Source organism: Erpetoichthys calabaricus, chromosome 2, assembly GCF_900747795.2.
Source record: "Erpetoichthys calabaricus chromosome 2, fErpCal1.3, whole genome shotgun sequence".
In the NCBI taxonomy this organism is placed as follows: Eukaryota; Metazoa; Chordata; class Cladistia; order Polypteriformes; family Polypteridae; genus Erpetoichthys; species Erpetoichthys calabaricus.
In genome coordinates this window covers 169,507,174-169,534,861 of record NC_041395.2, presented here as the reverse complement: position 1 = coordinate 169,534,861, position 27,688 = coordinate 169,507,174, and the positions used below count along the sequence as shown (strand labels likewise).

Here is a 27,688-nt window from a genome sequence, read left to right as displayed (position 1 = left end):
CTGAATGATTGGGCTTATAAAAACAAGTGGAAGGTTTGATGCAAGGAAGAAGGCTCTTATCAGCACATATCACTTTCATGACCGTATATGTGTCCTGTTTTCTTTCTTTCTTTATTTTTAATTTAATTAGAAACATATAACATTCCATACAGTCATGTCAAATTTAACAAATCAAAGCAAAATTCAATCCCTACCCAAGATAAAGAGAAAGGAGCCAGCAACCGAAGCTACTCTATAAAAGGAGCTAGAAAAGAAGGGTATCCTTTCCCTGAAATGGAAGCTTATTCCAAAAAGTTATTGATTAGATCCTGACATAATTAAAAAAATGTTTTGAACAGATCCTCTAATTGAGAATTTGATTTTTTTCCAATTTCAAGCAGTACAGAACATTGGTTACCCACTGACTTAAGACTGGTGGGGTGGGATTCTTACAGCTGAGCAAGTCTACATGCTAGTAGAGTACTAAAGGAAAGTACAGTTTGTTTGTCCTTCTCCACTTTAAGTCCATCTGGGAGTACACCAACGCAGCTGTTAATGGGATAGGAGTGATTGTGACACCAAGGCTGTCTGATAGGCATGCAAAGATTTTTGTCCAAAATGTTAATTTGGTACAGGCCCAGAACATGTGGCCCAGTGAGGCTGGAGCTGGATTGCAATGTTCACAGGCTGAATCTTGCATCGGAAACGTTTTGGACGTTTTTAAATGAGATAAATTCACTCAATAAAAGATTTTAAGTTGAATGACTGAATGCTTTGCACATATGGAGCTCAAGTGTATTCTGTGCATGGATGCCTTCCACTCCTTTACTGAAATATTAAGTGACAGATCCTTTCCCCAATGTACTCTATGTCCTATGTTCTTTAAACTGAAATGCATGCAGCAGTACATTAAGTCAGCGTTTGTTTTTGTGGTGAGTTTAAAACCTCCATGAAGATTTAAGCATGGAACCATTGATTTTCCACTGAAGGCTCCAGTCAGTTCTTTGTCAATAGAGCTGCATGGGTACAAGACACACTCTTAAAAATAAAGGTGCCAAAGTGGTTCTACAGAGCAATGCCATAGGGGAACCATTTTTGGTTCCCAGAAGATGCATCCACATAAAGGTTTATTTATTTAGATTTGTAAGTGGCTCCATAAAGTAAATAATGATTAATAGATGGTAACAGTTGTGTTGTCATGCTTTTAAAGGGACTCTCACTGCATATGTATAGTATCACAGGCTGAGTCCAGCTTTTCATAATTTGTATCCTTCTAGGTAGCCAACCATAAAGATTTTTTTCCCACATATTAAAAATGTTTTTAAAAGCACAAAGAACCAACTTCAAAAGAGAACCCTTCCCAGAAAGAAATGGTGCTTTGTCAAGTAATGGTTCTATGAGTAGCCACCCAACCTGGTAAAGGAACATAAAATGACATTAAAGAACCATTATTTTTAAGAGTGCAGGAACCATACCTCGGAACGGATGCAAACTTATTACAGGAGCAACTCACGCCTCACCCAGACTGGCCAGGCTCAAGGTAAAGTTGGACATTGTTTGGGTGTTGGCGCAGTTTGTAGCTAAACCTCTTTTTCACACAGCTGTATTTTTATTAAGTAGATGGATAACACTTAAAAATAACAGTACTTTAATGACATGTTACTGTGTTGTTTCTCGTAGAAGCATTACCTGACAAACAACCACTTCGTTCTGGTAAATTGGTTCCTACTATTTGGACAAAATTCAAATGTTTAATGTATAACAGGCTATCAAAATACTAAAAGATCAAGAAAAGCTTAACTTAGCCTGTGTTATTGTATCCAGCAATTATTATTATTATTAGTCAAAAACCCGTTGGTATATTACAAATCTATTATCTATTCATAGCTATTATGAAACATTTTACAGATATAAATAAGTAAAGGTTCTTTCTGGGACCTTCATGTGGATGCTTGCTTTGGGAACCAAAAATTGTTTCCTAATGTCATAGCTCTGAAAGGACACTTTTATTTCTAAGAGTGTAGACATAGAGGTTCTTATGAGTCCGAGAGTTATGAATTCTGTCCAGAATTCTTGGACTGCAAATTGTCAGTAATTGCGCTTAAGGAGTTAACTGCTTCGGAGGAAAACTTGCAGCTAGCATCCCCAACTATAAAGTGAATAAAAGTGCATCGAAACGCGTGCGGCTATCTATTGAAACGATGCTATTTAATGTGTTTTTTATCTTGATGGCAGATTATTGATTAAACAATCGCTCATATTACACAATTAATTCATCAATACAACACTGGTGGGTGGTAGTCTTCCGGGCACATATGTAAGGTGAAGGGCAAAACGCGTGACGTCAGACGTGCGTAAGATCAGCGGAGGATTGGCATGCGGTTTTTAATTCTCGGGCTGGCACCTGGTAAAGATTGCTTTCTGCCTTTCATTTGACGCTGATGCTCCGTGACCATGTAATGAAATAACTGCAGCCGAAAATAAACGCGTGATTTATTTTTTTTCTCAAATATGGATATACAGTAGTGACGATTAAAATGCACAGACGTCCAACCCCGCATGTTCAAACCTGCTGAGCGCTTTGTGTAGTGAGAAAAGCACTATATTAATCCATCCATCCATTATCCAACCCGCTATATACTAACAAGAATTATTATTATTATTGCCGAGACCACTCGATTTGCTTGACGACCAAAGCAAAGCGGAGAGAACTGGCCCTGCGACATAACTGCAGTAGTAAAAGGCGTCGTCTAAACGTGATAATATCGCCTTGTAACTATGTACCTCGCCAGGAAAACAAAAAACTTCCTGAATTGAGCAAAACTGGATTTAAACTGGTATGACAAGTCTGCTTTACGCAGTTTATAGATCACAGTCATTTTTTTTTAAAGCAAACGTCATTATTCATTTTTCGGACCCTTCGAGTGATCAGTCTTCATTGCACAGTATATATAGTCATTGTATGTGTATATAAAGCAAATACTCTTCCCAAAACTTCTTCTTTACCTCATAAACCTATTTTAAACACACCAGACAATCAAAAATATCAGATAATAATAAACTGGGCATTGCGCATTCTTCTTAAATACGTCCACATCGCAGACACCGATTAACGCACCGAAAAGTTTAAAAAGAAAACGCCACCCAATTAAACACGTACACGACCGTATAAAGTTTGTTCCCTCATAGCCTAATTAACATATTATCCGCATTGCCACTTAATTCATTTCGTGGTCGTGACTAGAGCCTATCCCGGCAGCATTAGACGTAAGGCAGGAAACGGTTTTGGACATTTCGCAAGGCCTTTCCAAAGCCCACTTCCACAACGACACAAGGGGTCACTTTGGAATCGTCACCTCAAGGCTGTTTCTGGGCATAGACTGTATGGGGAAGAGGCTATGGCGCCCTCTAGTGGTAAGGGCGCATTACTTCAGCCCCATATAGAGATAACTTTATTTTGTTTAGAAACATTTGTCCGGACCGGACCGAACACAAAGAAATGTTTGCACTATGCACAGCATAGTCGGTTACCCAGAAACGGTCCTTGGCGACGCGATATTTTTTAATACAATACAGACCTACGAACACTCAGACTCCAAACAAATGTCCGATTATGTTATTTTTTTCCGCATACTAGCAATGTTCGGACTTAACCTCTGACGACCTACACAGTCCAAAAATAACTCGAACAACAACAACAACGATGATGATTTTGATGCCAATAATAATGATCCTCAAACTGTACATTAGAAGTGACAGACAATGCGAAATAAAATTAAACGATCAAAACGACAACAGGACTGTAGCTCTTGAGAGAATTGCTAAAAGCTGATTTAACTTAAGCAAAGATCAACTACCAAATTGACATTCATTAAAACGTGTGTCAAAACTTAGCATATATCGTCCTCAATTGCTCACCACCATTTGTGAGATTCATTCTGGGCACGCTAAAGCAGTTGCGCGTTTTTTATTTTTTTGGATAGGTAGATTGCATTACTTCCATACACGAGCGTACGGTAAATAGGAATTGTGGGTAAACATTCCTATTTAAAGATAATCATCATATTCTCAGTTTCACTGAATGTTGTCTTTATGCTAAGTGTTCAATTTATTTTATTATTTTAAACTACATGTGTATATTACGGTGATGTCTTAATTAAAATACACACATATATATACATACATACATACATACATATATACACACACATATATATGGGGGGGGGGGTCTATTTGCGGGTTTATGCCATATAAAACTTCGCCTAGGGTAATAAAAGTCACAGAACCGGCTCTGCGTCACCTAGACAGCACATCTGGGGATGTGTGAGTCAAAAAAGGTGCAGAACTGCCCACTGAAGACGCTGATTTCTAATAACCATGTTAAGAAAATATAAACTGACATGCAGTAAGATGACATGCAACACGTCTGTTCTTTGAGAGGATGTTAGAAGTCAGAAAGGAACGTCAGCATCAGATCACTTAACTGGCCACTCAGTATATCAGAACCTCGCTATTCAAATCAACAATGAGATAAAACCCGAATGGGAGATGAAAGTATTAAACTTTAGAAACGATTAAGGAGAGGCATTGTATAGTCAAACATGTGTCAATAATGCCCACGTTGACAATATAATTCTGCTTCTAAGGTCACATGGTCATGCTGTATGTGTATTGGCTCCAGATTAGGGTTTATTGTGAAATGCGATATATGAAAGGAATGCAGCTGGATTTATAACAAGCCCTTACGTTAGCCCAAATAAATGCACAAAGATTTTTTTTTCGATAGACTGCTCAGGCGATAAATAGTATGTCTTATGGAAAGAGCTATATTAAAATTTTTAAAAAGAATTAGATAAATAATCATATTGTTTTTAAAGTTGCAATGATTTGTTTTATATTACAAAAATAACGCGCCATGATTCTGCTCTATATGAAAGGCGCTATACTGTATAACATAATAGGTGAGAGTCTTTGATACAAGCAGCTGCTACCAAGCCGCACTAAATAAGTCTGCGGTATGCTGCGACGGTGTATACAGGCTGTGTTGTGGCCAAGTGTTTAGAGAATGTTCCGTGCCAACAGCAGAGGCAACGAGTGATTTGAGAAACAAGCCAGACACCAGAGTGCTGCTGTGCTTCCTTCGTTGCTTGTGAGATGGCATAAAGATGCGATTGTCTGGTAAAAGCAGACTTGAGAATCAGGACCTGTCACCATGGGATTGGCTAGCAAAACGGAGCCCTTGTCCTAGAAAAGCAAAGTAGAACAATAGCTGTTCAGTGTGGTGGATAAGGATCGGGTGGGGGTGGGAATGTGGTTATTTCTTGCAAGTGCGCATTACTGTTTCTATTTGGGTGCACTATACAAGAAGACTAAAAAAGAAACTCTGAAGATTGCTTAAGCATATCGAATAGTAAAATTAACTTTTTGGGGACTGCATTGATAATAAAATATATATTCTTTAAACTATATTTTAGTATATTTCGAGTGGACAGGGATGTCTGTGATATATAATGTAATATTGCCAATGATTTGATGGGAAATACCATCGGAAAGGCGCTTGATGAGGTGTAACTGTGCACATCACGTTGTGACTACCGTCATGAAGCATGGCATACGGATTTCAAAAATGTTTGCTGCAGTTATTTCTACGAAAGACGCTATATAACACAATCAAGTATTTACTCTCTGGATTTGTTAATACCTTAATGTTATGTTTTGTGTTCAGTCTCATGGCATTCAATAATGTTGGGCAGGAATTATGAAAATGAAAAAGCCCACTCTTAAGGCAGGTATGTTATAATATAATGTATGTAACCTAGTGCGGGTTAAGTACATCTAATCTAATGTAGGAAGAGTAAAGCAGCACATATCATACATGCACAGGTGCACATTTTAAAACAAGCGTACACACGCTTCGAGGTTTACTTGTACTGAGCCTACTAGGCTACATTTCTTAGAAACAACAGATTTGCCCGAAAAGTACGGATTTTCTCCCTGCCGATTAGTCGCCCTGACCGCGCTAAGGATCGCCGTCAGTCTGCGAGGACAGTAGGAGCTGTCGGAATCACGCCACTTACTGCTTAAACATCTTTTCCATGTCCTTGATCTGCTTCCTGCTGAACTCCTTGAACTCGGTGTAAGGATTGAAGATCTTTGCCTGGCGCGGCCGCGTACTGCCCTCGTTGATGCCTTGTCTCCGGAGCAGCATGGCACTCAGCTCCGAGCTGGCATTCTCGGTAGGTGGTTTCTCGTCTGGTTCGTTTCCAGTCGCCGGTTCGACGCCATCCGACTGTTGCGCTTGCAGCCTACGCTGTAGTTTGAGAGCCAGCTCTTCCGATGCCATGGTGCAGACGCTGACCGACCGTGCGGACTCTGTCTAGGGCGTGTAGTGCCACTGTCCCCGAGAGACGCTCAAGCAGAGTCTGGTGGTCGTTGGAAGAAGGGCACGCCCCCTGTAGATCCTGAATGCTGGAGGTGCTTAATAAATATCCATGGGGGCAGCTGGGCGAGGGATGCAACTACGTCAGAAAAGAGCAGCTTTCAATAGACTTGACGCCATGGGGGGCAATCGCAACAAACCAATCAATCAAACAACTTTTGGTTCATATAGCCCTTTTTATTACAAGCATCATTTTTAGGTATCACTGTTTACAAATATCAACATATATTTGTCAATGGGACATAATCACATGAAGTGACTGGCTGAGGTTCCTACGGAGAAGGGGGGGAGCGGGGGATTGAACTGACAACATTATGATTTGGAGTCCAAAACCGTAAGCTACATTTAGACACTTTGATCTATCTCACTAACGTAAAAATGACACAAGCTGTTTTGTGATCCAGTCAAGTACAATTTTGCATTTTTTTGCAAAACCAGGATTTACAAATCTCTTTTAATGAAACCCATATTATAAAACACTGCTTTACAGGAACTAAATGAAATAAATATTTTTGTATGCTTTATATAAAAAGTATAAGCAGTACTTTATGCATGTTATGCAGTATGAAGGGAAACGTTCTTTCATACACAGATAGATAGATAGAACACGGCGCTGTGTGTATTTAACATCAGTAAAATCCAATGATATGAGAACTTCAGGGCGTGGATACTCCATGGCTCTGGGAGCTATAATCCCCCACCCAACACACAACAAAACCCCGGCTGAGACCCTCCCTGGTGACTCATTGTGATATTGCTAAGAAACCCTAAGGAAGCAATTGAGAAGGTTAGGGGGGGTCGTTATACATGTTATATACCCATGGAGTGACATTTATTTTGCAAAAACCTCGTGTTTAAGCTATCCTCCTGATAAGCAGACAAGACAAAACAGTACGTTGCATATACAGTACTATAAACAGACCAACCACCAGCCCTGTTCTGTTTGTGTCATACATTGCAAGACTGGAATTTTCTATACGTATGAGCACACTGGTATCTGTAATGAGAATATATATGCACACATACAAACACATAAATCATTTAAATTGAATGGAAAATGAAGAAAGACAACCGATAGTCATCCATTAATTGCCTAACCCACTTCGCACAGTTGTGGGTCACCTGGATTGGCGCCTATCCCATCAGCACTGAACACAACGCAGGAATGAGACATGGATGGAGCGCCGGTCGCAGTGATACTTTAATACCGTGCCGATGTAGCATTGCCAGTTAACTTAAAGCACAGGAATGAAAACACGAATATACTATATACCTGACGAAAAAAGCTACCTACCTGTACAAGAAGAAAACATGCAAACTCCACATAGACAGCAAATGTTTGGAATGTTTATCTTCTGTCGTAATTAAGATATTTGACAATTGAGAAAAATTACAAAATAAGCCATAAAAGTTTGCTCTACTCGCAGCATTTTTTTTTTCCGGGGTAATGTAAGGTATTTTGGAAGATTACTAGAAACATAATATTTCTCGCGCCCAAGAGACAAATTAGACCAATTTTATTTGAAAGTGCAGACGCCGAGGGAATGTTAGATGTATATTCAGACTGTCCGATTCAAAGAGATGAAAGAATGAGGGGGGAAAAAAATGATTCTGCGTTGGCCGGGAATCGAACCCGGGTCAACTGCTTGGAAGGCAGCTATGCTAACCACTATACCACCAACGCACGGATGACACTCTTTATCTTCTTTGATTTTAAGTACAGTAAACTGGTTTACAAATTACAATGAATACTGTATACAGTATTTTAATCTTTTATATTCGCATGAATTGCGTTATTTTGCATGGAAAAAACATAATTATAAATTGTTACTACAAACAAAGGTGGCAATCGTATTTGATTTTTTTAAACTTCTCGTCTTGCGCCGAATGCCGCCGTTGTTCTATGCAGTCCAGTCTCCGCGGACCTGAACTGGCTTGATAGGACTGGAAAATACAAACATGGAAGGACAACATAGACACCGTTTTCGTTATGTCTGTGCGAGACATGAAAACCACCTTCTCGTTTTGTTACAGCTTTGTTCATGGAATAAACGCTTTCTTATACTGTACGTTATGAAGGTCAACACTCCATTAGCTACTCCAACCAAATCAAGAAGCAATTGTCACGAGATCTAATTCAAATCTAGAATAAAATGCGGCCTGAAAACACAATTCAAGGTCTCAGATAAAGTTTAGTCATTCTTAAAGTTCTGCATCATTATTAGCAACAGACAAAAATGTAATAAGTGATTTTTATAACTCTTAAAAATAAAGGTGCCAATGTATTTTTTCAGAGCGATTACCGCAGAGGAACTATTTTTGGTCCTTAAAAAATAATCCACATGAATGTTTCAGAAAGAATCTGAAGTAGATCTTTAACATGTTCCATAAATAACGTTGAACAGATGAAGATAGATTTAAGAAATACCGGCCGGTTCGTGGTTTTAAATTACGGCGTACAATAACACAGGCTAACTGCAGCTTTTCTTAATCTTTTATTATTCTAATTGACAGTTTAGTATACATTAAAGATTCTGGTTTTGTGTACATATTAGTAACCTTTTCAAAGCACAAAGGAATTATTTCGTACAATTGCATATACAAAGATCCCTTCCCTGAATTAAATTTTTATTCGTATTTATTTATTTTGGTCAAGCAATGGCTCTACAAGGAACCACAACCCAATAGAGGCTAATTATTTGTAAGTGTGCTTCTAATTAGCGGTCTTTCAAATCTTTTTTTCCTCGTATTCTTGAAACTCCATTAGTTCAGGTTCAGGCCGAGTAGACAGGCTGCTAAACTATCACAAGTCAATTCACTGGTATTCTTGTACTGAGCCACTTTAGAGTGTAGTGCACTCGAGGAAAACCTTCGCATGTAGCGAAACGTCTACGGACACAGAGGGAGGTCGTGCGAACAACAGGTGTGATTTTCAACTTCAGTTTCTTGGAGTGATGAGGCAGAACTCCTGAACAATGTTAAATCATTGATTCATATCTGACCAGTCCAACAGTGGGTTGGGTCCAGGTTTGCGCTCGATAATTTTACGTAACACTCCTAAAGCAGCTTGCGAACTTGTCCCAACAATGGATGGTAAGTGATTATTATACAAATCAATTTAACTGGACTTTATTTTTTTTTTATTAAATTCTAAACCCGCATTTGCGTAAGAAAATACATCATGTCTGTGCCTATTTACGGCACTTTGTTGTTTTTAAATGTGCTATATAAATAAAATTGACTTGATCTGATAACATGAAAACTGAAATTGTGAAAGCGTTTGTAAACCCGCACCGATTAACTGCCTGGCACAAAACACAGTTTGTCTGCTTAATATAATAACCTGGAAAAAAAGCTTTGCGTTACAGAAAAATCCTCTTTTGTCTCAAGACTTATTAAGTTGCTTGTTATTTGCATCGTTTCAGTTTTTACCAACGTAGGCCTGTTACATAATGGGACTTAGTGATTAATTATTGCACAAGTGGCTTATTACTCCATATATTTTCACCTCTTACGTGCAAAAGTCTGCATTTAAAAGCAGCTGTCAGACTGAGTAGGATTATTTGACTCGGCTTCGATTCTGGTGTTTCTTCTTACCTGTCCCAGTGTACGCATATAAATGTAAAAATTAATTCAACTTTAATAGATTGTGCATCGCTATTTGATGTACATCTCACGGCTGTACAGGTGGCATCACCACCTCACTGTCACAAACAGAAACCTAAAAAAAATGGCAGTCACTCGGGCTAACAGAGGTCTCTTTTATTCCTGGTAGTGTTGATTTTTTGGGCTGTCCTGGAGGAAAACGTAGCAGCCGACTGGACAAGAGCAGTCGCTGTTTGAGTAAGCCACCTTTGCCAACAAACTAGGCTTCTACCCTGGAACCAGACCACTCCCATGAGATACAGCAACTTCACACACTGATGTTTACATTAAATCTGCTAAATTACATCAGGTTTGGGACAGTCATATTCTGCATAATACTGACAACACACAAGGCTTAAAGTGCAAATGGAACCCTATAACCCAGCTGTATAAATGAACCAAACAAGTCAAATCCTCAACAGGTGATGAGATGCCACATATTTACTTTGACATTCCCATGTGTCAATCCCAGATTATACACTATATGAACACCTCACCAATTTACTGAGTTCAGGTGTTTCAGACACACTAGACTGTTAACAGGTACATAAAATCATGCAAATACTGAAGCCATGCAATCTCCATTCAATAAGATTGGCAGTACACTCTTAAAAATAAAGATGTCAGAGTGGTTCTTCAGAGCGATGCTATAGGGGAACCAGACCCATCCACATGAAGGTTCCAGAAAGAACCTTTATGTATGAAGATCCATAATGGGCTCCATACATGCAGTAAATAACCATGAACAAACAGATTTGTAAAATACCATTGGGTCATGATTTTAAAAGGACACTTGCTACATGCAATAACACAGGCCAAGTCCAGGTTTTCTTAATCTGGTGTCCTGCTAGATAGCCTACCATACATTAAAGACTTTGGGTTTGTTTTTTGTTTTTTTCTTTCTACATATTAGGCCGTATTTCAAAGCACAAAGAATCAACTTCATATGCAAAGACCCAATTCCCAGAATGAAATGATGCGTAGTCAAGGAACTCTATGAGGAACTATACAACCCAGTAAAAAGCCATAAAATGCTGTTAAAGAGCTACTATTTTTAAAAGTGTAGAATGGGTCGCACTAAAGAGCTCAGATACTTTAAATGTGAAACGGTCATAGGATGCCATCTTTGTAACAAGCCAATATGTGAAATTGCTGCTCTGCTAGATCTGCAAATGCCATTATTGGCAAGTGGAAGTATCTGGGAGCAACAGCACCTCAGCCATGAAGCAGTAGACTACACAAACTAATAGATCTGGGCCATCAATTGCTGAAGCACAAAGCAAGCAAAAATCACCTAGCTTTTGTTGCAGTACTCACAAGAAAGTTTCACACTGCCTCTGGAAGGAACATCAGAACAAGAACTTTGCCTTCATGAACAAGTACTAAGCTTCATGAAATGGGATTATATGGCTAAGCAGATACATACAAGCCTAAGATCATTATGCACCATGAAAGCATCAGCTGGAGCATCTCTTGAGTGATGAATCATGCTCAACTATCTGGTAGTTTGAAGGATAAATCTGGGTTTGTCAGATACCAGGAGGAGTCAATCCAGTAGGTGACATAGGCAGCTGCCTAGGGTGCCATATTTTTATTTTTAAGAGAAGACCCCCAGCCCCCACCCCCAGTAATAATGACTGTACTTGTCATGGACAACGAGGGATGACATGTCTGTCCACCATGCCTAGAGCAATGTGCATTGACTAGCACTGGCCAGGAGGATACTATCTTCCATACTGTAGAGTTTGATGAAGGAGGAATAATGGCCTGGGGCTGATTTTCAGTGTTTCGGTTAGGCCTCTTGGATCCAGTGAAGGTTATTTTTCTGCCACAGCATTCAAAGCCATTTTAGATAATTGTATATTTCCAGCTTTGTGGTGACAGTGTGGGGAAGGCCCTTTTCTGTTCCAGCATGACTGTGCCTCTTTGCACAATGCCAGGTCCATAAAAACATGGTTTTAATAGTCTGGTGTGGAGGTACTTGAGTGGCTTTCACATAGCCACAGGGCCAGCGCTACCATTCATGCCAATTAGGCATTATCTAGGGCACAGATCATAAGTAGGGGAAAAACTCATCCAAACAAGTTAGCTAACAAACAGTCAGTTGGCGCACTAATAAGCTTGGTCTAGGACAGTGGTTCTCAATATGTGGGGCAGGCCCCCCTAGGGGGGCACGAAGTAACAAAAAGGGGGGGCGCAAAGTTGAAAATATGAAAAATACATCTATTGAAACCAAAACAAATTAACTTAAACAACACTCTAATACTAGAAAAATAAATATAGAGTTAGATAAATGTCGATAAAAGTTAAGTAGGTATAATAAAATATGCATCTATGATATATTATTAATTAAAAAAGAACAAATTGGTATTAGTGGGCTCCTGTTATGAAAATTCAGGTTGCAGATACTTAAAGGTTGAGAAACGCTGATCTAGGATGCAAAATAACCTAGCACCGACACTACATAGCCCTGATTGCAACCCTACTGGAACACTTCGAGATGAATTTGAACGGCAATTGGACTTGGGTCAAACATCAGTATCTGATGTCACAAATGCTCTTTCAGCTGAATGGGCACAAATTCTCACAGACACACTCAAATATCTTGCAGATAGCCTTCACAGAAGATTGTAGGTTGTTGAAGTCCCAAAGGGGAGAGGAGGTGAACTCCTGATGGCCATGGTGGGAATGGGAAGTCCAGCAAGCTCATATAGGTGTGAGGGTCAGGAATCTGACCAAATAGCGTAAGCACTCCCGCATAAGATCATTTCAAGTGAATAATAAACCTTTGAAACAGAGAATGACTCATGTCTAGTGAAGCAATAACATTTTAAAATTGTTTTAAATTATAGCTCAACTATCAGTGATGCTTCCAGAAATATTGATGACTTGCCTTGATATGATTTAACAGTTTGTTGAATAGTTAGGGTTAGAAAATAACTAGAAGAGAGACTAGAAAATGAAAAGAGTGTGGGCCTGGGTTACAACCTGGTAGGCGAGTCAAAATTTATAGACTAAAATAATGAATCTAGTACTGAAACCACAATAAAGCAAATTATTTCTTTTTGTTGGAAATAAATATTAAATGTCTATGATACATTTACAAAGCTTAAAACATGCAGCTTGTGTCTAAAATGGTTAATTCTAAATATCTTTAGTACAGTCTAAGACTGTAAAATTCATCAACAAGAAGTGCATGTGTGGATGAAAGCCAATATCTATAGAGGGAGATAAGAGCCAAAGTTAACGTGCTTTTGAAATATGCAGACATGGAGGTATGAAGACATTCAATGAAGGTGTTTAATGAACCACTGGGAGTCATGCAGTTGTGTGGGTAAGGCGTAAACTGAAGATATAAAGCTAAAGCTCATCATTATTAATGTGCATTCCATTATGGATTCCTGCGTAGTGAGATGAGGTTTCATTAGCAAAGTAAAACTCAAGACTTTGGCAAAGGTGGGTACACACAAGGATACAGGAGCCCCCACTGTTTCATTTTTGATGGAAAATCGGGAATTATATGTGTAAATGATATGAGGGAGGAGGGGTGAACCTGCTAATAAATAAATACATAATTAAAATGAAGATACACAACTCAGTCAGAGGAGACTTTGAAGTCTTAGTTGTAATGGAGGAGAGCAGCATTCTTACACTCTTAAAAAAAATGCCAGAGCAGTTTTACAGTGATATACTGTATCATAGGGGAACTATTTTGGGTTCCCAAAAGACCCATCCACATAAAGTTTCCAGAAAGAACATTTATTTATTTAGATGTCAACAGGCTCCACGCAGTAAATAACCACAAACAGATGGTAACAGATTTGTGAAATACCAATGGGTCTTGCCGCATACATCCAGTAACACAGGCTATGTCCAGGTTTTCTTATGTTAGTGTCCTGCAAGCAAAGATTTTTTTTTTTCTTATATATTAGGAAGTTTTTCAAAGCACAAAGAACCAAATTTGTATGCAAAGAACCCATCCCAGAATAAAATGGTGCTTGGTCAAGCAACGGAGCTATGAGAAACCACACAACATGGTTAAGAACAATACAGTGTCATTAAAGAACCATTACTTTGAATAGGTAGGTTAGCAATAGATAAAGACGGAGGATTTTATTGTTTCAATAATTCAAGACAAGACTTTATTATTCATTTTGCTTTTTGTCTAACTGCCTTTGATTGAGCAGGTGTGTATCCATACTTATTGTCACCTTTAAAATAAGAGGACCACGGCACCACACGAGGTGGTGGAGGTAAGGGTGATATAAGGCCTCAAAAACTGTTGCCAATTCTTAGTTTATCTGAGCCACTAGCAGACGCTGTTATGCCCTCCTGTGGTGACTGGCGACTCATGACACTCTTAAATGATTTGGGAAAATATGAGAAACCGTGTTGTGCTACTGAGAGGAGAAGGAGAAACAAGAAAAAAAAAAGCAAAATCAGAAAATTTCAGCTCAACTAATAAAAGAAACATAAAAAAACAAATCCTCAAAAGTGGAATTGTAGCAACTAATGTTAGCATTCTGATATTAGCATTTGAATTAACTGTAGAAGAGAATTAAAACATTTTTAAAAACTGTCCCAGTATGAGCTGGTTGCAGGAGATTCTGGTTGACCTACCTACAGTATATTAAATGAAAAAGTACTGTATTTGCATAGTGAAAATCCCATATCAGAGAGCTACCTGGCTTTGTTCTTCTTCAGCACTTACTCCCGAGTTTTGACAGCCTCTTTTGAGTAGTAAAAGACAATAGGCTATTAGAGAGGTACTGGGTTACATTCAGTCCATCAGTTAATGGTTTTAGCACATACATCAGTTTGAGGGCTTAGTATTCCCAGTACTCTGTATTACAGAAGCAGTTTACAAGCACTGGCTGCCCACTACTCTGAGCTGGGTAAGCGGAATTTGATTGCAATATGAACAATTGCACAGAAAGGATGTACAAAGCAACATACTTAAGTAGAGTCAGGAGACACAAGTCCCTACTGTTTAAGTTTTTACAGTTATAATAAACTGGTACACATTAAATCCATGTTAGGTGATCTCAGTTACCCTAAAAATCATTACTATATTTCTATCCAGCTGAAATAGAACAAAATGTTTGTTCACCCTTGATAATAAAAGAGCATTCTACTGGTTGTAAATCTAAACCACCTCAGCAATTTCTTCTACCAATCCCAAAATGAATAGAAATCCTTTTTGAATGATAAGTGAAGAAGTTGAACTTATTTACAGTATGCATCAATGTCCAGAAAATGTTAAAATGAAGTCATTAAGCAGATTCATATCCTACAGGTTTATTACAGAGAAAGTGGAAAAGCCTCATTGATTTTTGGGGAGTGCTAAAGATATTTATTAAATAACTATATATATTTATTAAAACTTCACCTGGTATTGAAATGATTCAAAACCTGATTTCATCTTATGATGAAGCCTAAAAGTAATAATAATAGTAATAATACAACATTGTATTTATTACAATTATATTAGCGCCTTTATTTATATATTAGCGCCTTTCCTATGCTCAAGTAGTTGGCAGATGAATCTAAAAATGTGCTGGCAAATATCTGTTTTTGCTGTCTCTTCTTGGGAAAGAATCTGAGTCCTATGGTGAAACATTATGAAAAGAAAACATTTTGCAAACTGATTTAATAATTGCTTTAGTTGAGTTGCTCAGTTTACTGAATTCTTTCTGTGAGGTCTGTGAAAAATCTAAGTTTCACACAGTGACAGTTATAGGCATACAGTACATGCACAGGTAAGACATCCTTGAGGATACGGGCAAGGTGATGTTCACACAGATTGAAATCTAATGTTTGAGATTTATGTTGTAGAAATGGATAGTACAGTATTAGAAAGCGGCATTATATAAGTTTATTTTTTAACTTTTAGTGGGACAGAGGTACAGAAATTCTTTCAATTGTTGTAAATGAGGTGTTATGCTTTTTATAAACAAAGGAGTGGATGATTGTAGCTTTCCCACTTAAAATACACAAGGCTTACAGTGGGGATGTGATATACTGGGTCCATGGCTCAGAATGAAAGCCCAGTTTTTGAATAAATAATAGCTGCACTCGCGGATTAAAGAGGGGGCGTGGTCGTGTGGCCAGAGTGTTTTCCTGGACGCTACATGAGGTGGGCATTTCCTCGCTTCTGTGAACAGGTAAGGAATTGTCTGCCTCCGTAATTGAAGCCTAGGGCAGGGGTAGGCAACGTCGGTCCTGGTGAGCCGCAGTGGCTACAGGTTTTCATTCCAACCCAATTGCTTAATTAGAAACCAATCATTGCTAATCTCAGACCTTATTTAATTTTATGGCTTGTTAGTCTGTGCAATGTAAGGCTCTTATATCGTAGATTTTTTTCCTTTCCAAAGATATCATCCAAATGATATGAAGCCTAAAACAGATCATTTTCAGTCTGTCACATTTTTCTATTAAGTGTTTTATTAAATCAAACCGTGCATGATGAACACACACAGATGTAATTGGAAAAAAGCTAGCTGGAGAACTGCTGGCTGCTTTGTCTTTTACATCTTATTGCTAATAAGGAGCAATTAAAACACTGAATGCAGCAGTTTAAGATTGAAATAAGCAATTAAGGTTGGAGAACCTTAACAAGCGAGACCACTAAAATGAAGCATCAAAATGTCACTTAAGCAATATGTGTTTCATCAGCAATAATTGAGTTCTAGTTAAGGAACTGGGTTGGAACAAAAACCTGCACATACTGCGGCTCACCAGGACCAACGTTGCCTACCCCTGGCCTAGGGCTTTTCAGAGCGGTCGGGGTCCCAGATGAAGCGAATGATCGGCGCTTGTGGGACAGGATTATACCCACTAAGTTAATAGAAGAGTGGGTATGATCGGTTACAAGTCTGTCGTAGGGATCAGAGGGACAACTTCGAGTATGAGAAGGAAGACAGGAGGACAACCGACCCCAAGAGGTCAGGCAGATGCCGGCGGAGGCAGCCAGGACAATGGTCAGTAATGTGAGGACCGTGGTGGCTGAAGTCTCGCCCACTGAGCATATCTTGAAAGAGCTGGAGAGACTGGGAGCTTGGCTGGTGTGACCCCAGTGCTGCAGCAGGATTTTAATCTCGTTTTAGCCTTGTTTTGATGCCTGTGATTTTGACCTTTTTATTGGATTATTTATTTAATAATGTTTTGATTGCACTGCATTATTTATTTGGACACTGTGTTGATTTTGTTGTTTTTAATTAAAGCATTTTGCACCATTCCCTAGCGTCATGATGTCTTCACTGTCTAGCTCATCTGGTTACATTACTGACGGTGTCGGGTTCAAGAGCTCCCAAAATGGAGATGGGAGCCTGGAGCAGAACCCACATCTTCACAGGGGAGCACTGTTTGTCCAAAGAAAGCATTTAAAGATAAATGATGTGCAATCAATTATTTTGTGTATTATAAAATACATCTTACAAATGAATAATGTCTTGCCCACTACTGATCTTGCATCATGAAATAATCTGCAAGTGTGATCAGTGTTAAGCAAAGAATAATAAATACAGTTGATCATACTGTATTTATTGCCCAGTATTTTACATGCAGAAAGAATATATACTAAATCATTAATACTAATAAAATCACAACTTGTTTCAGATCTGCATGGAAAACAGACAGCAAAGTTTGAAATACTTTTAATGACTTGCTCATTTAGACAATTTACTTTTCAAAGTGTAGTTCTGTTTAGAAATGTAAATTATTTGACACCATATGGCCCCAGTATGAGCCCTTTTGACATCCACTTTAAACCTAAGAACCAAGTTACCCGAGGTATTCTTTAACATTTCAGTAATTATTTACCAACCTGATGCTGATCTTTCTGATCATAATAGGTAATTACAATAGCAATTGAGGAGAAAAATTAATAATAAATTGCAGAATTACAGTATTTGAGGGTTCCTCTAGAGGGCCTCTTTCTCTTGTACGATTTGGCTCAAAAACTAATCGGCACATTGTCATCTCATAACAGGCTTAAGTTTTGAGTTTGGTATTTTTCTGTCCAGATGTTTTAGCTCTAGACCATCCTTAATAAACTTTAACACACAGACACACCCATCATTGTGATATCGATTTTTTCGGAATCAGGGGATCCTAAATTGTCGAGATTTTTCAAAAACTGGAGATCGAAATTGTTGACAATTCTAAAGCTTTTGCTCTTCCCCCATAGACGATAGGTTATGAGGAGGGAGGGCGCAAAGCAAAAATTACTGGACAACAGTTTTTTTTCTAAAGTTTTGCTTCTTACATTTTTTTTGACTATAATTATAATTTCAGATTGACTGAATCAAGTAAAAATTTGGAGAAACATAAAATTAACTTTTATTAAATTTAGCGTTTAATGATGCTAACACATTGTGTCAATTCATCCATCTACCCATTTTCCTAACCTGTCTATCCAGGGCAGGGCCACAAGGCCTCTGGTGCCTATGCCAGCAATAACTTCTGGACAAGGCGCTCATCAATTGATTGAGCTAAAAATATTTTTCTTTTCCTTTTGTTTGTACACAACATCTGATATTTATCGTTTCAGTGTCCAACAATAGTCTGCCAACATTGATAAATTTTGCTTGCTCCATATTGCTCTTCACTGAATGTTCCAAGATAACATGGATGAAGTGCAAGTGTCAATGCAGAAAATTATTCTTTAGCCACATGTTGCACTTCATGACTTTTTATGTTTGAGGCCTGTTGTCAACCAGGTGGACATAGTTTGGTCCTCTGTAGCTGTTAAGAGAATTCTCAACAATAGTACATTTGTATCTGAGTTGCATTCCGAGTAGCAGTGCCACTGCTTTTAGATCACCACAGATTTTCCAGTTGTAATTGTTGCACTGTATTTGTATACTTGTGCAACTGCATAAGAGGAATTCACAAAAATATACAATAGCAAATAAATTGGCACATGATAGGAAAATATAAATGTGATCAGCAGGTCAAAATCCATAAGATACATCAAAAATTGTTCAGGATGCAAAATCTTCATTGACCGGTGTTTTCTGACATAAAATGTGCACTGACCTGTGTACTCATTTCTGAAATGTTTAAAAACATGGTTTTAAACAAAAATGTTTGCAGTGTACATTGTGGACAGGTGGAAGAAAGATTCTTAGCCCTTGCAAAGTGTTGGGATGCCAACCAGGTTTCCCCCTTTATTCTTGTAGAGTCCAAAGTGAATAGGCGCTCGATGGCACTGTAATAAACAAAAATTGAAACAAAAACGATCTTGGGAGCTCCAAGCTTTTTAAAAGTTTGGGTTCAAATGAGATGCCGACATTTGGGGGTGTCTCTCTTTTATACTGGTCCAGGCGAAAGGTAGTAGTTAGTATCTTCATGGGGTGTCTTCTCTGGGCTAAAGAAGAAAGAGACACGTCTGCTAGAGGTAGCGCCATCTCTTACCCCAGAGGGGTATTAAATATCTGTGATGAGTTTTGAGATGTCCCTCAGATGCACATACATGACAACATGTAAACATTGTAAAGGATAGAATGAACCAATATAAGATTATAATTGTGAGATACTGCATAGGAGTGTGACTGCTCCAATGGTATATACTTTGATTGTACCACCACTTGAGCCAATTGTAATCTGTGTTGAATTAAATTAGCTAAGCAAAGCTCTAAGGTTTACTTCTTTGAAAGATAACATGAAAACTAAATGTAGTTTTGAAATGTTTATTACCCATTTTTGGGGAATATATTCTGAACAGAAAGACATACTTAAATAAATGAAAGTAAAGCAGCAAACAACAAATCATCTGTACCATTCTAATAAAAAAGGGGTTGACAAAAATCAACTTTTCTGATTGCAGACATATAACAGTCTTAAAATTAAAAAATCAATGCACTTTCTTTCTACTTCAGCAACTCATATACAATTGTAAATCACGCAGATAATGCATGATGTTGGCTTCGGCTTCCTTTCGAATAGGCAAAAAAATAACAAAATTAAATATTGTATAAGGAAAGGTCTTGAGTAATAGGAGTATTAGGTTCATTTTTGTGGGCATGACTATTGCATGAAAGTGTCCGTTTATGATAAAGATAAATGATGGATCTGGCGCCAGAGCTTTAATATTGTTGAGGCGCATTTCTGATGTTGGTCTCTGGATAAAATGTATTGATGATACCGACTATATGTATTGATGTTTGCGCATTGTGATGATTTTCGTGAGTTCTAATCTGATTTTAGAGATATGCATAATAGTGTTAGTGATACACATAATTGTGTTTGAATGCCGAGTCACATGTTTTATTTCCGGTTACGGTTCCTTCTTGAGTAATAGCTCAAAAAAATACATATGCATTCATTATTATTATTTCAACATAAAAAGAACCCAGTGTTTTAAAAACATGTGCATAATGGAATTTTGCTGTGCTTCCAAAGCAAGAAAAAGATGAAGAAGAAAATATATTTTACCTATTTGTTTTTCTGAAAAACAGCATATAACAAAGGGTGGATTTCACCTGACTGCGGCTTGTCTTGGCTTCAGTTACATAGCAAGGTGCGTAGCTAGCTTGGTACTCACACATATAGACACCGTCTATCTCATACAGCATATTTCTGTGGATTTTAGGGCTACATTTTGATTGAGTGCCAGGCTTGATAAAATGTGATTTTTTTCCGCCTTCTTCATGCTTAAGCATCATTGCTCACCAAAAGACTTACTACTTCAAACCTCTTGCTGCCTTGTCTATGGGAGTGAAGAAAGGAAACGCGACTAATGACTATTAACTACATTATTTTCTCCCGGCTTCCAGTGACGGCATTGGTTAGTGTTGTCATCCCGATAATCGCACAACAGTTGCAAGATATCAGAGAGCTGCAAGCAATGTTAGGCTCTTATGTAAAAAGAGCGACAACGTTCAGCCCCAACCAGTCCCGTTGCCTTATTCTGGTTTGTGGCAAAAGAAATAAATCCGGTTTGCCGTTTTGAAGCTTACTAGCCTATCTCCCTGCGTCTAATTTTGAAACTGTCCTAAAACTACTGATGACATAATTTTAATATGTGAATGTTTATTAGAGATTTCACAGGGGTGTGCTGCCTTTAATTATTTTAAGCCGCATATTTCGAAACAGACGCAATGCAACAGTTCTATTAAAAAATATTAAAACTTTATGCACGAACTACTCGTTTTCATACCTCATGTAAAAAATATTGTAGATTATTTTCATAAGTGGCTCGTTGGTCTAGGGGTATGATTCTCGCTTTGGGTGCGAGAGGTCCCGGGTTCAAATCCCGGACGAGCCCTTGTTTTCCGTTTTTTTTTCTTAACAATTATTACATTTTGATTGTTTCAAATGTATATATACAGGATGGGGGTTAATAAAACCAATTTGTCTTTTTTTCTATGCCAATTCGGAATGTACTGTAAAGATGAATCGCCATCTCATATTAGTTAAGCAGTAAGAAAGGAATATACCAGCACTGGGGAACGGTGCTGAGGGGTCGCCGAGACGATGAAGCGCAACTCAGTTAACGACATTTCGACAGTAACGATAAAGAACGCCTCTACCGAGTATATCATTGTTCTTTGTCATCATTAATAATAACTAGTTTTCAGTTGATGGTGTAGTCTTGATTTTCATTGTGCACAAAAATCAGTCAAACCCCCCACTACCACTCCAGTCTTACAACAGACCTTTCGTTGACTATACGGTAAGACGTTAATAGACCCATGTGACATAAACGTGACATGCGATTGGCTGTTCAGCAGCGCTGAAAGGGAATTGTGACGCAGCCGTCCGGATGGAAGAGTTCCCCAGAGCTGTGTAATTGCAAAAGAGAGAGAAAGTTAAGAGTTGTGTCAATTGGTATTAGGCACGCAATGGATAATGCTAAGGGTATGTGGTCAGAGTAATGTTACACGTCGTTCTCGTTGGCCGTAATAATGGTGGAAGTTAGTGGAGGAGCTCGGAGAGCAGGTAACTCTGTTTGCAGCCATGCAATAAATGCGGCCCCCCAAAAGATACGGAACATCTACGAAATATGAGCTTCATGGTGAGAAATGTCACGTTAACGCGCCACTAAATAGTGCCTCCGATTAAGACCATTTTTTATGTTTGACTTTGACTTCTTGTGACGTAATGCTGACCTTTCACCTAGTTTCGTTGTAGAAAATAACAAAAACAATATATCGGTACTTTTGTTATATTTGGAGCGCTGTGACAGAAGCTTGCAATATTTACTTGGAGTTTTATTTTCACGAACAAATTTACAGGTTATCTTGAGTGCATTTTGTGTGGATGGAGCAGTGTATAACATCAGTGAGCGGGGTGGTTCATCAAAAATGCTGACCAGAATTTCACATGGACAGATTGAATTAGGAACGTGTGAGGTCACAGATTTCAAATCCAAGAATTCTTTGATGTGTGATAGCAGCATAAACCTTGTTTCCATTTCAAAATCCCTTGTAATTTTCAGAAGTTATTATTTCAAAGCAAGAGACATTGTAGATCAGTTCTCTGCTGCTGCAGTAAGGTCCTGTAAGTGTGCAGAAAAATGGAAAGAAGTAATTCTGTATTTTATGGTCAGTTTGACTATGACTAGTTACTGGTAGATTATTTTAATATCATTGACCCGAGTTTTGTTTATACTGGTAGATTAATTGAATGTAATTGATCAGCATTTTTGTTAAGCTGCATATATATAGATATATATATATAATGGAGGAGGAAAAGCAAATGCTGTCTTTATTATTTGGAGGTTGGGTTTGGTAAAAACTCTACATAGGCAGAACCTTCAGGCTTTCCATTTACTGAATTTGCCTAATTCAATGAAAGGTTCACAGGAAGCCTTAACCCAGGGGTGTTTAAGTTTGGTACTGGAAGGCTGTTTTGGTGCTGAAACAATTATTGCTCAAGGAACATTTTAACACTTCATTTTGACAAGAATCCCAACACTAAATTGCGTCTTTTACTTTGAAACCTGTGTTTTAAACCATCTTTGCTAGCTGACAATTAACGCTGAAAAAATGACAAAGGAACCAGCATCCCTCTACATAACTTGGACCCAGGTATAGATGTGTAAGTTCAACATGGAGTGTCTGTTTTGGTAAAATATTTGGAAAGCAATGGAAGAGACAAATCACTACAATATAAAAATGCCTTGAACATGGCAAAATAAAAGCCACAGAATTAAATGCCAAGTTATCCACTATGATTAGGTTCTAATTAAGAAACTAGGTTGGGAAAAAAAAAAAAAAAAATCCACAACCCTCCAGAAACAAACTTATGGACTCTTGACATAGCCTATCTGAGAAGCTTTCAGTATAAGACAAGAACCAAGTCTAGAGGTGATGGCACTTTGTTGTAAGGTTTTAAGCAGAGTGCATCGTCATAGAGAGCACTTTGTCACGAGGGGAAAATCTGTTTTTTTTTTTTTTTTTTTTACAGAAGCTAAATAAATAATATAATAATAAGCAGCCTCTCTCTGAAATACTGTACATACCAGGGTGATTCAAAGGATCCAAATGGAGAAGAAAAAACCTCCTCACTGGGTCCAAGATATAAAAGAGCAGTCACATTGGGGCCATTGTGCAGGTATATTGCTGTTGGTATAGCCCCAGTAGTGTCTCTTGACTCAGTTCTGCTGAGTAATTCATTGGCTGAAAGTAGTCATAGTGTGTTGGACTGAGGATGTGCAGAATTGTTTTTAATGGCACTGTTTTGTTTTCATTCTGTCCTTTACTATGACCTATGGGGGTTCAGATTGTGTCCCAAAACTGAGCTCCCTTGTTGGTGTTAGATATAACACATATTAGGTCAGAACAATTTCTATTTCATAATGTATACATAATGTGTCACAGTTGTTATATACCCTAGCTGAAATATGCAGAACATCATTGTTTATTTCATACAGCACTATGATTAACTGTTATAAAGTAATTCCATGGCAATAGGAAGATACAGATGACACTGTCACTGATGGAAATTATGCAGACTGTCCAGTGAGAACATAACAAATATGGTATGTATAAAATAATTGTGCAGTCACAATTCAAAATTGCTCAAATATTTACATATAAACATTAGGTATTGTGCAGTCACAATTCAAAATTGCTCAAATATTTACATATAAACATTAGGTATATACTGCATTACAATGTTAATTTCTTTACACCTACTAGAATTCACCAAGAATATTCCAGGGTACTACAGCTATAGTATAATATGGTAATGCAAGAGAAAGTGCATCTGAAGTAAACAGTAACTGCAATAAGCATATCAGCTAAACATACTAGGGGGCTCTGCCCCCTGCTCGCTTCGCTCGCCAACCCCTGGTCTTGGGTAACTCGAAATAGATTTGAAAGAGATTATTGTCTGTCTTGGTAATTGTTACATATGTATCATGTTCACCGTCACGACATCTGTAGGTCTATGTAATATATGTAAATGACAATAGTTTAATTGTTATGTAAGTATAGAATGTCTTTTTTGAGTTTGCGCAGATCTATGTGAGATATATTGGAATGTAAAGGTGTAGATGACGTACAAAGGATATCTTCATACACCACATTTGTAGTAAAGACGGCGTGTTGTCCTTGAATGAGTTTTCCTTTGTATGGAGTTACTATAATCTTGACGTTAACGTCACATACTTGCCGAACTCTTGAGAAGGCTACATAAAGTTGTCCATGTCTAAATACAGGCTCAGAGAGGTAAAGGCCGACTGTCCTTGGGATTTGTTGATTAGGTATACGTTGTTTACTGTTAGTAATATGGATAATTGCACTCACTGTTAAAATTTCCTATTTCCGTTAGTTGAACTCTTTCGTTTCTGAGCCGTGGCTCCTTCGCTTGCGGTGCATAGGCACATGTGCCTTCCGTACTATCTCGTGTTTGACTATGCTGTGTTTTGTGGACGTTTGGGGACTCCGTACTTTCTCTGGTTTGACTGTGGGGCGGGACGCGGAAGCCTCTTCTGTTTGTGTTTTCTGTTGAGTACTTATAGTGTTGTATTACTGTAATGTGATTCACACATGCTGTGGATTCCGGATCTTTGGGGCTTCTGTACTATCTCGGGTTTTTGCTTGCAGTGCTTTAGAAGCGCGTTGTAGGCGCCTGCACCTTCTGCAATATGTCGTGTTTGACTATGCTGTGTAGTGTGGACTTGTAGGGTTTTGTACTCTCTTGAGAAGGCCACATAAAGTCGGTTAAGACTGTGTTGTGGTAATCCGGCCGGGTTAATGGTGGTTCCCGTTTTGGAGCCGTGACCGTGACTCCATTAGTTATACGTTGTTTACTGTTAGTAAAATGGATAATCGCACGTACTGTTAAAATTACTTATTTCCGTTAGTTGAGCTCTTTCGTTTCTGAGCCGTGGCTCCTTCGCTTGCGGTGTATAGGCGCATGCGCCCTCCGAACTATCTCGGGTTTGACTATGCTGTGTTTTGTGGACGTTTGGGGACTCTGTACTTTATCTGGTTTGACTGTGGGGTGGGACGCCGAAGCCTCTTCTGTTTGTGTTTTCTGTGAGTACTTATAGTATTGTATTACTGTAATGTGATTCACATATGCTGTGGAGTCTGGATCTTTGGGGCTTCTGTACTATCTCGGTTTTTTGCTTGCGGTGCTTTCGAAGCACGTTGTAGGCGCCTGCACCTTCCGTACTATGTCGGGTTTGACTATGCTGTGTAGTGTGGACGTGTAGGGTTCTGTACTCTCTTGAGAGGGCTACATACAGTTGTCCATGTGTAAAGTACTTAATATTGTATTACTGTAATGTGATTCACATATGTTGTGGAGTACGGATCTGTGGGGTTTCTATAATATCTCGTGTTTATGCTTGCGGTGTGTTAGAAGCGCGTGGACCATGCTGTGTAGTGTGGAAGTTTAGTTCAGAAGCGCGTTGTAGGCTCCTGCGCCTTTCGTACTTTCCTGCGCCTTCCGTACTATCTTTGTGGACCTGTGGGTCCTCCGTAGCCTCTTCCGTTTGACTCTGGGGTGCAGCGCAGAATCCTCTTTTTTGTGTGGCTGTGTCGTTAGTCGTTAGCTATGGGCGCGTTGTTGCTTCATTTCTTATTCATGTTAGTTGAGCTCTTTCGTTTTTGGGCCGTGACTCCTTCGTTCGCGGTGGATCAGACTTCACTTGCGGTTTATGAGACGTGCGCTATATGCGCCTGCGCACTATGTCTCCTGGGTCCATCGCCGTGTACCTGCGTCCGTGCCTTCCGGTTTACCATTCTCAGTTAGTAATATGGATAGCATTACTAACAGAGAAAAGGAATAACATGAATAGAGTTTGAAAGTAAGAAGAACTAAAAGCTTTTTTAATATAAACATTTTGAAATATTGATTATAAACTAAAACAAAATATGCATATTATATATATACTAGACATTAAGCCCGTTACAATAACGAGCGCTAGAACAGTAGTGCATAAACATTATTAGGAACAGTCTATATTAAGTGGCAAGGGGACCTTGACCTCATTCTGTTTCTTGTCTTAATTTTTTTTTGTCAAAAATATTTTTGCAAGAAGCCTAAAGTAAAATAATAAAAATAAAATAGAAACGTATATGACAATACAGTAAGTATAATTAATATTACATTTATCCTCTCCTCTGTGGCTGTTGATTGATGTGTTGTGTCTGTTTGAAGATCTCCTATCCTGCCTCTCTTTATTTTAGCTTGCTGTGGCGTCTCTCCAGCAAGTACTGTGCAGTTCCCCAGCAAGTATTTTAATCTGTGCTGATGTGCAGCTGATTATTGTATGTGTGGCGTCTCCCCAGCAACGGATTTTATGTGCGTGAAAATCTACTTTTAAAAGTCATCCTATTGTAATATCATGAAAATTTGTATATTTAGGAAAACCCCTTCAACGACTGACCCTTTTCCGGGCCAAGCTTCTTAATTGCAAATCTGACATCCTCAGAGTGAACACTTGCACAACAACAAACACTAATCCCTCCTCTTTGGGGAAGCTGGTCTCTGCGTCTCAGTACCTGATTAGATTTTTCATGCCTTATGTTTTAGGAGTTACCTCATTTACCGAAATCCGATTGGATTGGCCGTGCAATATTTTATAGGTCCCGCCCTCTCTGTCTTGTGTGACACGTCAGGCGGCCTTTGAAGCATCTGCTAGAGGCTGGTGACTCTGCCACTCATTCTGTCCTTCCCTGTACTTCCGCCTTGTCTGTAATATGCGTTTAATTTTCTGTCACAACAGTGGGCAATCAGCAGAGTCTCCCCAGGAACTGATGTATTGTGTGGCGTGCAGCTGATAATCGTGGCTGTGGCGTCTCTCCAGCAAGTGCTGTGCAGTTCCCCAGCAAGTATTTTAATCTGTGCTGGCGTGCAGCTAATTATTGTATGTGTTGCGTCTCCCCAGCAATGGATTTTATGTGTGCGGCCGCGAGTACCCAATCAGCACTCTCCCCAGCAATGATGTCCTTTATTAAAGAGTGTCCCGCGCATGCGCACTTCACCAGAAGACACACACACACGGACACATGGATGAACACAGGGATTTTATTAAAGAGGATATGTTTGTAAATGCCTTAAGGGATGGACTGGCACCCCAACTGGGATGAGGGGTAATTGATGGCCCAGTTGGAAGGCAGTAAATGATGGACACTGTATATTAAAGAATAACCCGGCTAGGAT

The 27,688-nt window shown here is 38.7% G+C and overlaps 1 protein-coding gene and 2 non-coding genes across 3 annotated transcripts in view; 1 reads left to right on the top strand and 2 right to left on the bottom strand.

The window, feature by feature from the left end:
- Positions 1 to 6,444, bottom strand: part of efhd1 (EF-hand domain family, member D1) — a 39,246-nt gene extending 32,802 nt beyond the window's left edge. The window contains exon 1 of the mRNA XM_028794758.2: positions 6,057 to 6,444. Coding sequence (XP_028650591.1) covers positions 6,057 to 6,322 — 266 coding nt within the window. The 5' untranslated portion in view covers positions 6,323 to 6,444. The remainder of the gene's footprint in view (positions 1 to 6,056) is intronic.
- A 1,586-nt stretch (positions 6,445 to 8,030) lies between these two features.
- On the bottom strand, positions 8,031 to 8,102 carry trnag-ucc (transfer RNA glycine (anticodon UCC)). The gene has a single exon. It is a non-coding gene; the product is annotated as a tRNA-Gly (tRNA).
- A 13,158-nt stretch (positions 8,103 to 21,260) lies between these two features.
- Positions 21,261 to 21,332, top strand: trnap-ugg (transfer RNA proline (anticodon UGG)). Its single transcript has one exon. It is a non-coding gene; the product is annotated as a tRNA-Pro (tRNA).
- Positions 21,333 to 27,688: the final 6,356 nt, after the last annotated feature.